Raw genomic sequence first — 12,647 nt, 5'->3', positions numbered from 1 at the left:
GCTAGCTGCTTATTTTAAGTACACCATTAACTCTGAAAACATAGCTTTAGGAGCAGGTTACGTGTGTTCATGTTCCCACACAATAAAAATGATTTCTATCCTGTCCTGCCCAGGATAGATTGACAGAATTCAAGGAGACTAAAATCACTAAGAAAGAATAACAAAGATTTATATAATTGATTTAAAATCCTAAAGTCCCATTAATTAATTAAATAAATACTTCTTAAATAAAAATGCATGGGAATTTGTTGCTATAACCATAGAAACATACTGACTCAGAATTAAGAGTGTTGACTCTGAACCAGTTGCAGAGATCAGGTACCTACTAGGCTTAAAACAGGAGTGAAAGAACACCCAATGAATTAATGGGTGCCACCTGCATTGCCTTGCCAGGTCTCAACTTCCACTATCAAGCCAAATCTAAGTACATAAACTATCAAGGACTTACAAGATGATCTTTCTTTCCAAAGAAAATCAGCCTAACAGCAGCTACAAATTCATATGAAGGCCATGAATTCAGTTTTAAGAGATCATATAATTTGCATTAAATTCAGATTTTAAACCATGCTATTTAAAAAAATTATATCTGAAACATTAATAAAAACAAATCTGATTTTTCAAATTACGTTTAAAAAACCCACATCAATTGTTATTTACCACTGTCCTGTTCAAATGTAGTTTCTCCCCAGGAAACCACCACCTTAGGAATCTATACCAGATTCAAATGTTTGCTTAAAACTGGCCACAGCAGAGTCCATTTGCTGCTGCTGTGATGCAAGGAGCCTGACAGTTTATGGAAGGTGGAGAGCTGTTCTTCCCATATTAGTCTTGCATCTGAAACAACCTTTAAGACAGAGTGAAACTACTTCCTTTCCCTCACAACAGAAAACAGTGTTCTGAATATGAAAGAGCAGCCTTAAATTCTGATCTTCCCAGTACCTTTACAGAGAATTCCCCAGTTTCAAACCCAGATATATCAGAACAACAACAGGGCCTCAAAGGGGCAAAGCTGATTAAAACAGTGCATTCCAGAAATGCTTCACTCTTGTCAAGACAAACTGCAAAGTTTTGAAACACTTGTGGTTTTTGAAACATATCCATTACATGTGAAAAAGAAAAAGAATGCTCCCTTCAGAAAATGTCCAATTGCTGCAAAGCTCCAGCCATTCAAAGGAACTATTTTCAGGAATACTAGCCTCTTGGTTCAGTCATGGTCTAACTCCAAAGCTAGTAAGCTATATTCAGAATCATTTAAGCCTGAATGTTTTTGTCCAGGCACAGATGACACATGGTCCACTTTTAATTGATGCAAATCTTCAGCAACACTCAATTACTTCCGGTACGCCTTTGAAAAATTAGTTTCAGGCATATATTGCAAAAAGAAATTATGGATTTTCCCCTACTGTAAATCACTTGATTTTAAAATTGGCTTATGCAAAGTAAGGCAGTGTCAAAATATTTTAGCAAATTAATATTTTCCCATTTATCTACTCTAATAGGCCACCAAGATTTTCTTTTTAAAAGGCTTTACATCCTAACTACTGTGATGTTGCTGACTTATTGACAGAACAAGCATACTGAATTCTCTGTTAGATCTATCAAAAGGTAATTTGCTAATCAGAAGTCAGGAGGGGCTGCAGCTTAGTGGTAGAACACTCCCTTTGCTTGCAGAAAGTGGTCCCAGGTACAATCCTCGCTATCTTTAGGCAGGGCTAGAAAAACCTGTCTGAAACCTTGGAAACCCACTGCCAGTCAGTGCTGACAAACTAAGCTAGATGGAGGAAAGGTCTGAGCTGGTATAACACCGCTTCCTACGTTCCTAAGTACAGGACTGAAAACCTTTGGTTCCCCCTGTCCTCAGTCTTAGTGCTCATGACTTGGAACGGGCAAACAATTTTCTAAAATTGGACTTGGCACCAGACTTCCTGATAGTTGGCATGTTTGCTATCTTTGCAGTCCAATCCTGAATGCAGTGAGCTTCCATGGTTTTTCCCAACAGCATTTTTAAAAAAATGCATGGAATATAGTTATATTCATACCCTTTAATGTCAGTCCATGAGGTGCCTTGCTAACATGAAACTGACTAGCCTGCTCTTTGCTTTGCTAAGGTGGAGTTAGAGACCAGTTCCTAAGTTCCCAACTTCTCTTGCAGGAGCAGCACAACAATTAAGGGTTAATACCATAGTGTTTATTAGGCGAGCCTTAAGAGAGTTTTGACTTGGTTACTGAGTGACATGGAGCAGAAGATATTTTGGCAATTGATGATCTTTGAGGGAAGGGAGGGGCTTCTACCTTGTCTGTTAACCTGACTCAGTGGCCAAGCTGAGGAGACTCTCCAGGTTTACCTTTTAACTTCTGTAGTGTTAATCCTTGTGGAAGTTCTCTCAAGCTATGAATTATCTTATTATCCATTTAATTATTATACTTTTCAATTTTTCAATTTTTAATTCATAGGTTTTTACTTAAAATACAACACTACAAGAAAAGACCTGGTGTTCCAAAACACTGTCTAGATTAAATTTCCACACCCCCAATACTTCAAGCCCAGGATTCCTTTCCTGCCTCCCTCACTCATCTCATTTGCGATCTCCTTCTCTCTCTCTCTCACACACACACATACACTTTCAGCTGCTCTCCCTGCCACCACCACTATCACCACCAAGCTTATTATTAACATTAACATTATTTTCTGCTGGAGAAAAAAATCAAACCAGTAAAAGCAGAAGATAACAGAAAACCAACCCGGAATAGAACTGCCTGCCAGTTCAATGGAATGCAATTGACCCGATAACAACAGGCAGATCCCATCCCTACTCGTGATACAGGGATTGCTTCACTACATAGAACTGAGAGGCCCAGACTGTGATACGTACACATGGGCTCACACATCAATAGAGAGACTCCCATCAGTTTTATTTTGCTAACTGGCTTCTGGTATGAACCTGGTCTATAGAAGCAGGCTGATCTGGCAAGAACAACCGGGTGTTTGTACCTTTAAGTTCTCTCTGGACAAAAATGGGAACAAAGAGTAAGGGAAGTCAGGCTGGATCAGACCAGTAAGTGTCTACCTAATCCAGCATCCTGTTTCCAACACTAACCAGGTAGGTGCCTCTGGGAGGTTCACAAGCACAATGGCCGCCACCCCCCCCCCAATACACACTGGTTAATAACATCCAACAGATTTTATCTTGAATCTATTGCCAATCAGCTATCAATAGCTAAAGTCATGATGGCTATATATTACCTCCAGTATAAGAGCCACCTTCAAATTTCAGCTGCTGGGGAACATGAGTGGGAGAGGGCTATTGCAGTCATGTCCTGCTTGTGGGCTTCCCATTGATACCTGGTTAGCCACTATGAGATCAGAATGCTGGACCTGATAGGTGTTTGGTGTGATCCAGCTTAGGTTAAACCAGGGCTGTGGAGTTGGTACACCAAACCTTTGACTCCGACTCCTCTATTTTTCTATTGTCCGACTCCGACTCCACCCAAAATTGCTTTCAACTCCACAGCCCTGGAAAGAGCTATGTCTTTTTAAATTGGAAACTCTTATAGGAGCATTTTTATTGCTGCCTGAATATGTGCTGATCTTGGCATCACAGCATTTGTCTTCATCTGGGTCCTGTGTCATACACTGACACACAAAATGTTTTCCATCTTGAGTTATGGTGAAATGCTCAACTACAGCTGACTTCATGGGAAGCTTCTTTGACATTGTGAATTTATATTTTAAAAAATTTGTCAATCAAAATTTATTTTGAAGTCGGAGTCGGTACATTTCTACCGACTCCGACTCCACCCAAAATTGCTTCCAACTCTGACTCCGACTCCACAGCCCTGGGTTAAACACACTCTCTGTACCACTCACCATGTCCTTTTCCCTTTCTTTGTCCAGCCTCAACTCTTTGTGTTTTTCGACATTAAATATATAAAAGTTGCCCTCCAAGAGAGGAAATATACAAGAAAGAATCCTGTTAAGATACCTGTGGCATACGGGCAATTTTTGACATTTGGGAAATAAGACCATACATCAGGCTTCCTCAGAAACAAAGAAGGAATGTTGTTCTATTGACAAAATTGACTTTTAAAGAAATGCAGCTGCAGACTGTGCCTCGGATAGTAATTTCATTAAAGTGACAACTAGCTATATATTTCAATAGTGAATTGCAATACTGATGCAGTTACTTGTAAGCTGTTTAAGTGTCTCAGAAAAATCCAGATGCACACCTGTGCAAGTCTGAATTTATAACAATTCAACATTCCTCGCATAGAATCATTTGTGTATCTGAAGCAAGGCCTTCTACTAAACTACAGCTAAATCAATAGCAATCTTGGCATACCAGAGAACATCTCACCTTCCAAACAGCAACAGGCAGATGGTCAAAGGGGCAGCAGCTGTAGAATGCTGCCTAGACATTTGCTAAGGATTTTTTTAACCACTTGCAAAGAGCCAATGTCACAATTATTCTGGTGGGCTGACTGTTCCAACATGCTCCCTTTCCATGCTTGAATAAGGCTTGGGGTTCACTAGCATTAAGGACTCAGTACGTGGAATGATGTGCACCTAAGTTTATTCTGCCAGCCTGCTGTCAGGTATTTATTTAAGTGGGCCTCACCCTGTCTTGCTTTATGAATGCAGACTTCTGGTGAAGAAACATGAGCCTCAAAATCCAGCCATGTAATTTGTCGTGCAGAGCCAAGACATCCGCTTGTACCTGGGCGAGGAGCGTATGGGCAAATCTTTCATTTTTCTTTCATTACCCCGGCATGTACTGTCACTTAATTTTTATGTATGCAATCCTTTCTGACAAATATGATCTGCTGCTGGGTAATTCGTTTGACGTTCATTCTGTTCCTTGCTCTAATTATGGCTTCCATTTCTGACATGGAGGCGTCTGTGCTGCCAGAGCCAGGAGTACACCTGTCAGACAAGTTGTGGTACTGCCTAATGCCCTTTTATGCCAATCTGATGTTAGCAAATACAAAGAAAAAAAATTAGGTGAATCTATTTGCATAAGCCCTGTGCTCAATTCATTGGGTCAGCAGCCTTAGATATTAGAGTTCAGGTTGGTTGCCAGGGCAACCGTGAAATAGAAAAATATCCAATATCGCAAGCAGAGCCTCTGTGCATATGCATTTCCTAACATCTCCTATCAAAATGTAGATTTCCAGATCAAACTAAACCCAAGGCTGTGCCACTGTGAAACAAATAAAAACAGTAAAGTGAAGGAAGCTGGGTTGGACTTCAAAGTGTTGTTTTGATTTAAAAATTTTTTTTCTCTGAATGTGAAATGGGCAAGTTTTGGTACAAGACCGAACTTGGGCTCCTTTGGCATTCCAGCACTCTGGTTTCACCGCCTGGAGGCTGTTTCTCAAGAAGGGCAGCACAGCTGCTGGCAAGGAGAAAGGTGGCTTCAGTAAGTGCTCCATTAAAAGCCCTGACACTTGTCTCTTGTTTTCCACATGGCCGCCAGGTCCTGAGTCCTAATTTCATGATTCTTTGTAAGTGTAGCAGTCAGATGAGATGAAATTACAGCATTGTGCATGACCCTATTTTTGACAACATCTGATGAAATTTTAAATTGCCATGAAAAGGACCGATTCTTCATTGGTGTGGCCCAACCTGACCCCACACATACCATTAAAAAAGCATCCTTGCCATTTTTCTGTTCAATTTACAAGAACACTCAAGCATCCTTTCTGTAGCAATCAAAGACTATACTTCTCTCACAGTGCTGCAATGGCATGCAATTTTGGGGCAAGGTTTCCTCAGAAACACACAAGTTCAATACGAGCAAGTTAAATGACACAAATCAGAAGGCCAAATGACACCTTGTGAACTAGATACCAAAAGGGAAAGCAGGCATCAGTCCCACTGAAAACGTCTTTAATACAACAGAGCTAGAAGATGTTTTGAACACGTCAAAACTGATAATGATATATTAAATGAAAAGCTTTAAATATGTTTGTATTATTATTTTTAATTGTATTGCTTTATCAGATGTGTTTGCAACCCTTGGCTTCTTTGATAAAAATGGGATGCAGAGCACCACAGAATGTTCAACCTTTCCTGGCTTCTCATGGGTTGGTTGGGCACACAAGTCAGGGAGTCAAGGGAGTCACACTAGACTTTTAGTGAGTTTGCAGTGGGAGCAAGTGACACAAGGATGAGATCATTCAGATGATGCCTTCAATAGGGTATGTGGGAAAACAGCAAATCCTTGATGGCTAATAAGTTCAGTCTTCTAAAGCTATATGAACCAAAAGGATACCTCTAGCAGTCCTAGCTGTATAAACAATGCACAAAGAACCTTTATTTGAAGCAGTCCAACTTCTGATTTGCATCCCCTCTCTGCTAACCAAAAGAAGATTCACAACCTGATTTTTCCTATAATCTATAAGCACACCTAATGTATGCAGAAGACTTGCCTGGAACCCCTTAATAAGCCTGATCTTAAACTGTTGAAAAATGTAATGGAAACAAAGGAAGAGCCATCAGAGGCCATAGAAGGATGTTAGAATCTAACCTACCACTTTGCTACAGGAAATAGGCCTTTCCAAGGTATGTCTGAATATAGTGGCTGCAGCATGCCAGATAGTTCTACGTCTGCCTGTGACTTCAGAATTCCCTAGCTGTATCATCGATGAAGAACAAAAGCGAATACTCTAGGCAGCCATTCCACAGGAATAAAAAGATTTTTCTCTTTTCTTAATAGCAATTTATGCATTCACATTCTACATAGTGATTCAGATTTCAAAAAATTGCTACTCAGGGCAGAAGGTAATAAATAATGGCTGACAGGGATAGTGCTGAGGAAAAGTGTTCTGCGCACCTCCGCTGGTGATCATGGAATCCAGAATTTAATCACTAACAGCTAAAAAAGCACCAGCTGCTGTGTGACCAAGAAACTTTAGGCTGAATTGGGTGAAGAATACTTAGATAACTGTTTCTCAAGCATAATTTCACCAATGTTACCTAAGGAATGTGCGGCAGTAGTTTTAGAGCTAAAGAAGCGGCCCAGTCCAAGATCTCCCAGCTTCACCACTCCGGTGGCTGTTATAAACACATTGGCTGGTTTTATGTCTGGAAGACAGAAGAAGAGAAAGAAAGTCAAACCCACTAATTTTTTGGTTCCAACACAGCCCACAACTTTGATAAACTGGATCTCCTAAGACGTGGTTGTGAGGCGTCCTTCCCTGGCTCTCCCTGTCAGGTTCCTACCTGCTCGTGGTTACTGCCTGTCTCTAGGCACCACCAGGGACTCCACCAGTCCGGACTGCTCTCTCTTATAACTTCTCTCCCCGCTCTAGCACAGATCTCAACAGATCCCCCTGCTAGGCAACCACCAGTAACGTCCCAATACTAGTATTCCCAGAGACTCTGAATACTGGTATTGTTATTCTCTTCACCGCTGCCACCATTTCTTACAGTTCCCCTTCAGCCTTGGTCATTACCTTACCCTCCCTTCTGGTCTGTGAAACCCCAGCCAAGGATCAGGCCTTTGGTAAACCAAATTAAGTATTTATTACAGATAACAAAGCTAACAAGATTAACAAGATTTCTTCTTAAGGCACATAAGCATATGGTTTTACTCAATACTAATCCGAACTCCACCTCCCTCCTGGTAAACAACTCTCTAAACCCCACCAAGCAATCCACTCTTTCTCTTCTCCCCCCAGATTCCACAATTCACCACCTCACTTCACCCAGATTTACCTGTCATCCTTTCATTTATACTGTCAGCCATTTTAAACATTCAGCCAATCATCAAGCATTCTATTGCCCATTCACTCCCCCTCCTCTTCCACTACTTACCATGTATACTCTAAACAACCAGCACTTACCATAATACACTAATATATAGGAACATCACATTTCCCCCCCCTTAAACAACGGCAGAGTATTATTCCTGTTCCAGGATTTATACGTCGCGTTAACAAATAAAAGTCTCTATGGGGAAAATGTCTTTCTTTGTTCCTCTGTCTGGTCACGTCACTGCAGTCCCAGCCACTTGCCTGGAAAGTCCATCGGCCAGTACATTGTCCTTGCCTTTTATGAACTGGAAGTCCACTTGATAGTCCTGTAGGGCCCAGGACCACCTCTGCAGCATAGTGTTATGGTTTTTCATAGTCTGCAACCATAACAAGGCCCGATGATCCGTTGTTACCGTGAATCTTCGTCCCCACACGTATGGGCGCAACTTGTTCAGTCCCCACACGACCACTAGGCACTCCTTTTGGACCGACGAATAGTTTTTCTCCCTCGGAGTCAGCTTGCGACTCAGATACGCCACTGGATGTCTGGTGCCTTCTCTCTCCTGCAGCAAGACGACTCCCAGCGCGAGGTCTGACGCATCTGTAGCCACGATGAATGGTTGCTCATAGTCTGGTGCTATTAATATGGGTCCTTGGCACAAGGCTTGCTTCAGCAGATCAAAAGCCTTCTGACATTCATCCGTCCATACCACACGCTCAGAACACTTCTTCTTGGTCAATTCATGCAAGGGGGTTGCTATTTTCCCAAAATTTCTCACAAACTTCCTATAAAAACCAGCCACACCCAGAAATGCCCTTACTTGTTTTTTGGTTAAGGGGATCGGCCACGCTTGTATTGCCTCCACCTTGCTCCATAAGGGGGTGATTTTCCCACTCCCCACCTTATGTCCTAAATAGATTACTTCCTTTAGTCCAAACTGTCATTTCTTAGCTTTTATTGTGAGGCCTGCTTTTCTTAAGGCCTCCAATACTGTTGTCAGGTGTTGGACATGCTCAGGCACCGACTTGCTAAAAATGGCCACGTCATCGATATAGGCCACTGCAAAATCTGACATGCCTCGCAACACAGTATTGATTAGCCTCTGAAATGAACTTGGTGAGTTCCTTAGTCCCATGGGTAAGGTCACAAACTCATATAACCCATCTGGTGTACTGAAGGCAGTTTTGGCTCTGGATTGCTCGTCTAGTTCCATTTGCCAAAATCCTTTACAGAGATCTAGTGTAGAGATAATGGTTGCTGCCCCCAATAACTCTAACATAGCGTCTACCCTAGGCATAGGATACGCATCTGGGACAGTAATTTTATTGATTAGCCGATAATCAATGCAAAACCTTGTCGTTCCATCTTTTTTCGGAACCAGGACAATACTTGAGGCCCAGGGACTGATGGATTCCCTGATCACTCCTAATTCCAGCATATCTTCCACCTCCTTTTTGATCTCATTCAAAACTTTCCCATTCACACGGTACGGAACAGATCTGATTGGGGCATGATCTCCAGTATCAATGGAATGTATAACTATACTGGTTCGGCCAGGTTTGTTGCTAAAGAGATTCCTATAGGTTTTCAAAACTCTCAGAATCTCTTCTTTTACTTCCTCCTCTACCTCCTCTGACCATTCCACTCGATCTACCCCTCCTTTGTCTTTGCTTTCCTGTACCAAATCTGGAAGTTCAGGCCCACTTCCCTCAGGGAATAAGGTAACTTGCAACACCTGTGCATCCCTGGTATGGTAAGGCTTCAACGTATTTACATGAACCACTTTGCTTTTGTTTAATTGGTCTGTGGTGATTACATATGTCACTGTGTCAAGCCTTTCTCTGATGGTATATGGTCCTTCCCAGTTAGCCTGTAATTTGTCATGTTTCCTGGGTATGAACGCCATAACCATATCTCCCACATCATACACACGTTCTCTGGCTGTTCTGTCATACCAGTAACTTTGCTTCTCCTGTGCATGACTCAAATTCTCTTTCACTACTTCCATCATTGATGTTAATTTATTGCGGAATTCCAATACAAAATCTACTACAGAAGTTTTGTACTCTCCCAGAGTTCCTTCCCATGAATTTTTTAGCAGTTCCAAAGGTCCCCTCACTTTTCTAGTAAACATTAGTTCAAAGGGTGAGAAGCCTGTTGACTCCTGAGGGACTTCTCTGTATGCAAATAAGAAGCATCCCAAACGTTCATCCCAGTCTTGTGGGTGATCTTGAACATAGCTTCTTATCATGCCCTTCAAAACTCCATTGAATCTCTCAGTTAGCCCATTAGTGGCGGGATGGTAAGTAGTGGTCTTTAGATGTTTTAGACCACAACATTTCCACATACATTGCATCACTTCTCCCATGAATACACTGCCTTGATCTGTCAGCACTTCATGAGGGAAACCCAGCCTCATAAAGATTTTTAATAAAGCCTCTGCCACTACAGGGGCTTCTACAGATCTCAGTGCTTCTGCGTCTGGGTACCTGGTGGCAAAATCCACCACCACCACTAGATATTTCTTGCCATGCCTTGTGGGTTTGGAAAAAGGGCCCACCAAATCTATTCCCACTCTATAAAAGGGTTGTCCAATTATAGGAAGGGGCTTTAAGGGTGCCTTGGTCTTTACTCCACTCTTTCCCACCTTTTGGCATATTCCACAAGATAGACAATGTTGTTTTACATCCTTGGAGATATTTGGCCAATAATAATGTGCAGCCAATCTCCTCTTGGTCTTTTTTATTCCCAGATGTCCTGCACATGGGACATCGTGGGTTACCTCTAGCAATCTGGTTCTGTATTTGCTAGGTACTATCAATTGCTTCATTGGTTCACATTCATCCTTTCTTTCAGCAGGCATCCACAGTCTATATAAAATCCCATTCTCACACACAACTTGATTCCTCAGTTTGTCAGTGAAAGGAATCTGTTGGGTCAGGGCTTGTTCCTTTACCTGCTTCAAACTGATATCTTTATGCAGCTCTTCCCTGAATTGCTCTGCTTCTTCCCCAGAGACCACTTGATACAGTTTGTCTTCTTCAGCAGGCCTGCTAGTGGTTGCTATGGTGACCTGAGGCTGGTTAACAGATTCCACCCTGTTTGTTTCAGCCCCCCTTAATATGGCTTCTTTTTCTCTGCCAATTTGCTGTCTGGTCACTACATAGATCTTTCCTTGGGCGCCCATTACATCCCTTCCCAGTATTACTGGTTCTTGTTGCTGGTCATTAATGCCTACTTTATATCGGCCCTCTCGGCCTCTCCAAGTCATTTCCACCAGGGCCACAGGCAAACTTTCTGGTTGACCCCTCACTCCTCGGATAGTCACAGTTTCCTGAGGTAATATTACCTCAGATTTTATTAAATCTGGCCTCAGTAATGTCTGAGCGGCACCAGTATCAAGCAATGCCCAATAATTTGCCCCTTGTACTCTCACTTCCTCTCTCAGACTTGAATCAAGGTCTGTTACTTCTGTCCAGTTTATCTGGCAAAACTGAACCTTTTTCGCTCTTTCTAAAGTATTGAGCTCTGTTTTCACTGCCCTTGTCTGAGCAGGATTACTAATGGGGTTGGCAACCTCACATTGAAAACATAGGTGCCCTGGTCTACCACATTTGTAGCATAATTTCTCCTCACTTTTAGGGTACACAGATCCACTCTGGGGTGTCCTGTGCCCTTCAGATTTTAATGGAGGACTCACTCGCTGTGGTACCACATCCCTTCTGCCAGCACTATATGGTCTGGGTTTAAACTCTCTTGATGTTTTCCCCACCCAGCCAGTTCTATTGGAGGCGAAGTGATCCGCCATCTCTGCGGCCTCCTGCACAGATGTAGGGGAACGGTCTTTGACCAGGAGCCTTATTTCTGGTGGTAACTGATGGTATAATTGATTCAGTATCATGAGGCTTTTCACCTCTTCCACTGACTGAGCTTTGGCACTACTCATCCACTTTCCAAATATATCCATCAACTTTGCTCCCAGTTCCACAAAAGACCTCCCTGTCTGTATCTGGCAATTTCTGAAAAGCTTTCTAAAATAATCAGGCCCCAGTCTGAATCTTTTAAACACTGCTTCTTTGAATTCAGCATAGGTGACGGGCTTGTCTGAGGGGAAATATTGGTATACCTCAGCCAATTCCCCTTTAATCAGGTTTGATAAATACTGCATGTATTTATCTTCAGGTAGCCCCCACAACTGAGCTGCTTTTTCAAAGGTGCTGAGGTAAATTTGAGGATCTTGACCAGGCTCATAGACAGCAAAGTCCTTTGGAGTAATTTTTATTTTTGCTCCATCTCTCTCTTTCCTTGTCTCCTCAGAGTGAAATTTCTCTCTATCAAATTTTAACTTTTCTACTTGTAATTCAGCATCCAATGCTCATTGCTTCTCCCTCTCCTCAAACCCCAATCTTATTCTCTCAATTTCCAACTCCCTCTGTTTTTCCTTCTCTGCACCTTCCATCCTCAATCTCTCAGCTTCCAACTCCCGCTGTTTATCTTTTTCCTCAGCCTCCATCCTCAATCTCTCAGCTTCCAACTCTCTCTGCTTGTCTTTTTCCTCAGCCTCCATCCTCAATCTCTCAGCTTCCAACTCTCTCTGTTTTTCCTTCTCTGCACCTTCCATCCTCAACTTCTCTCTCAAGTACTCTATATAAGCGGGATTGCTTAAATATCCTTCTGGGGTCTCTTCTCTGACAGGTTGTTTTTGCTGGGCAGTTGCAAATCCTATAAGTGCTACCCTCAATTCATCTACCCCTTTACCCTCATGAGGTAAATTGAATGTTATGCACTTCTCCACCAGCTCCTCTCTTTTCATTTTTATGTATTCAGCCATGGTGTTTGAGTTCACTCACTCTTTGCCACACACTCTTTGCCAGTCACTCTCACAAGAAAT

General features: G+C 42.2%; 1 protein-coding gene across 7 annotated transcripts in view; it reads right to left on the bottom strand.

The window, feature by feature from the left end:
- The window catches only part of NEK6 (NIMA related kinase 6), a 116,730-nt gene that overhangs the window by 20,494 nt on the left and 83,589 nt on the right, over positions 1–12,647 (bottom strand). For 6 of the 7 annotated variants that reach the window (XM_061604263.1, XM_061604262.1, XM_061604261.1 and 3 more), the window contains one exon: positions 6,977–7,084. The exons of the other annotated variant lie outside the window; for it this stretch is intronic. In XM_061604263.1, coding sequence (XP_061460247.1) covers positions 6,977–7,084 — 108 coding nt within the window. The remainder of the gene's footprint in view (positions 1–6,976; positions 7,085–12,647) is intronic. 7 annotated transcript variants of the gene reach the window in all.

The sequence above is a fragment of the Rhineura floridana genome, chromosome 20, assembly GCF_030035675.1.
Source record: "Rhineura floridana isolate rRhiFlo1 chromosome 20, rRhiFlo1.hap2, whole genome shotgun sequence".
In the NCBI taxonomy this organism is placed as follows: Eukaryota; Metazoa; Chordata; class Lepidosauria; order Squamata; family Rhineuridae; genus Rhineura; species Rhineura floridana.
Note: the sequence above shows the minus strand (reverse complement) of the source record. Positions and strands in the feature narration are given on the sequence as shown.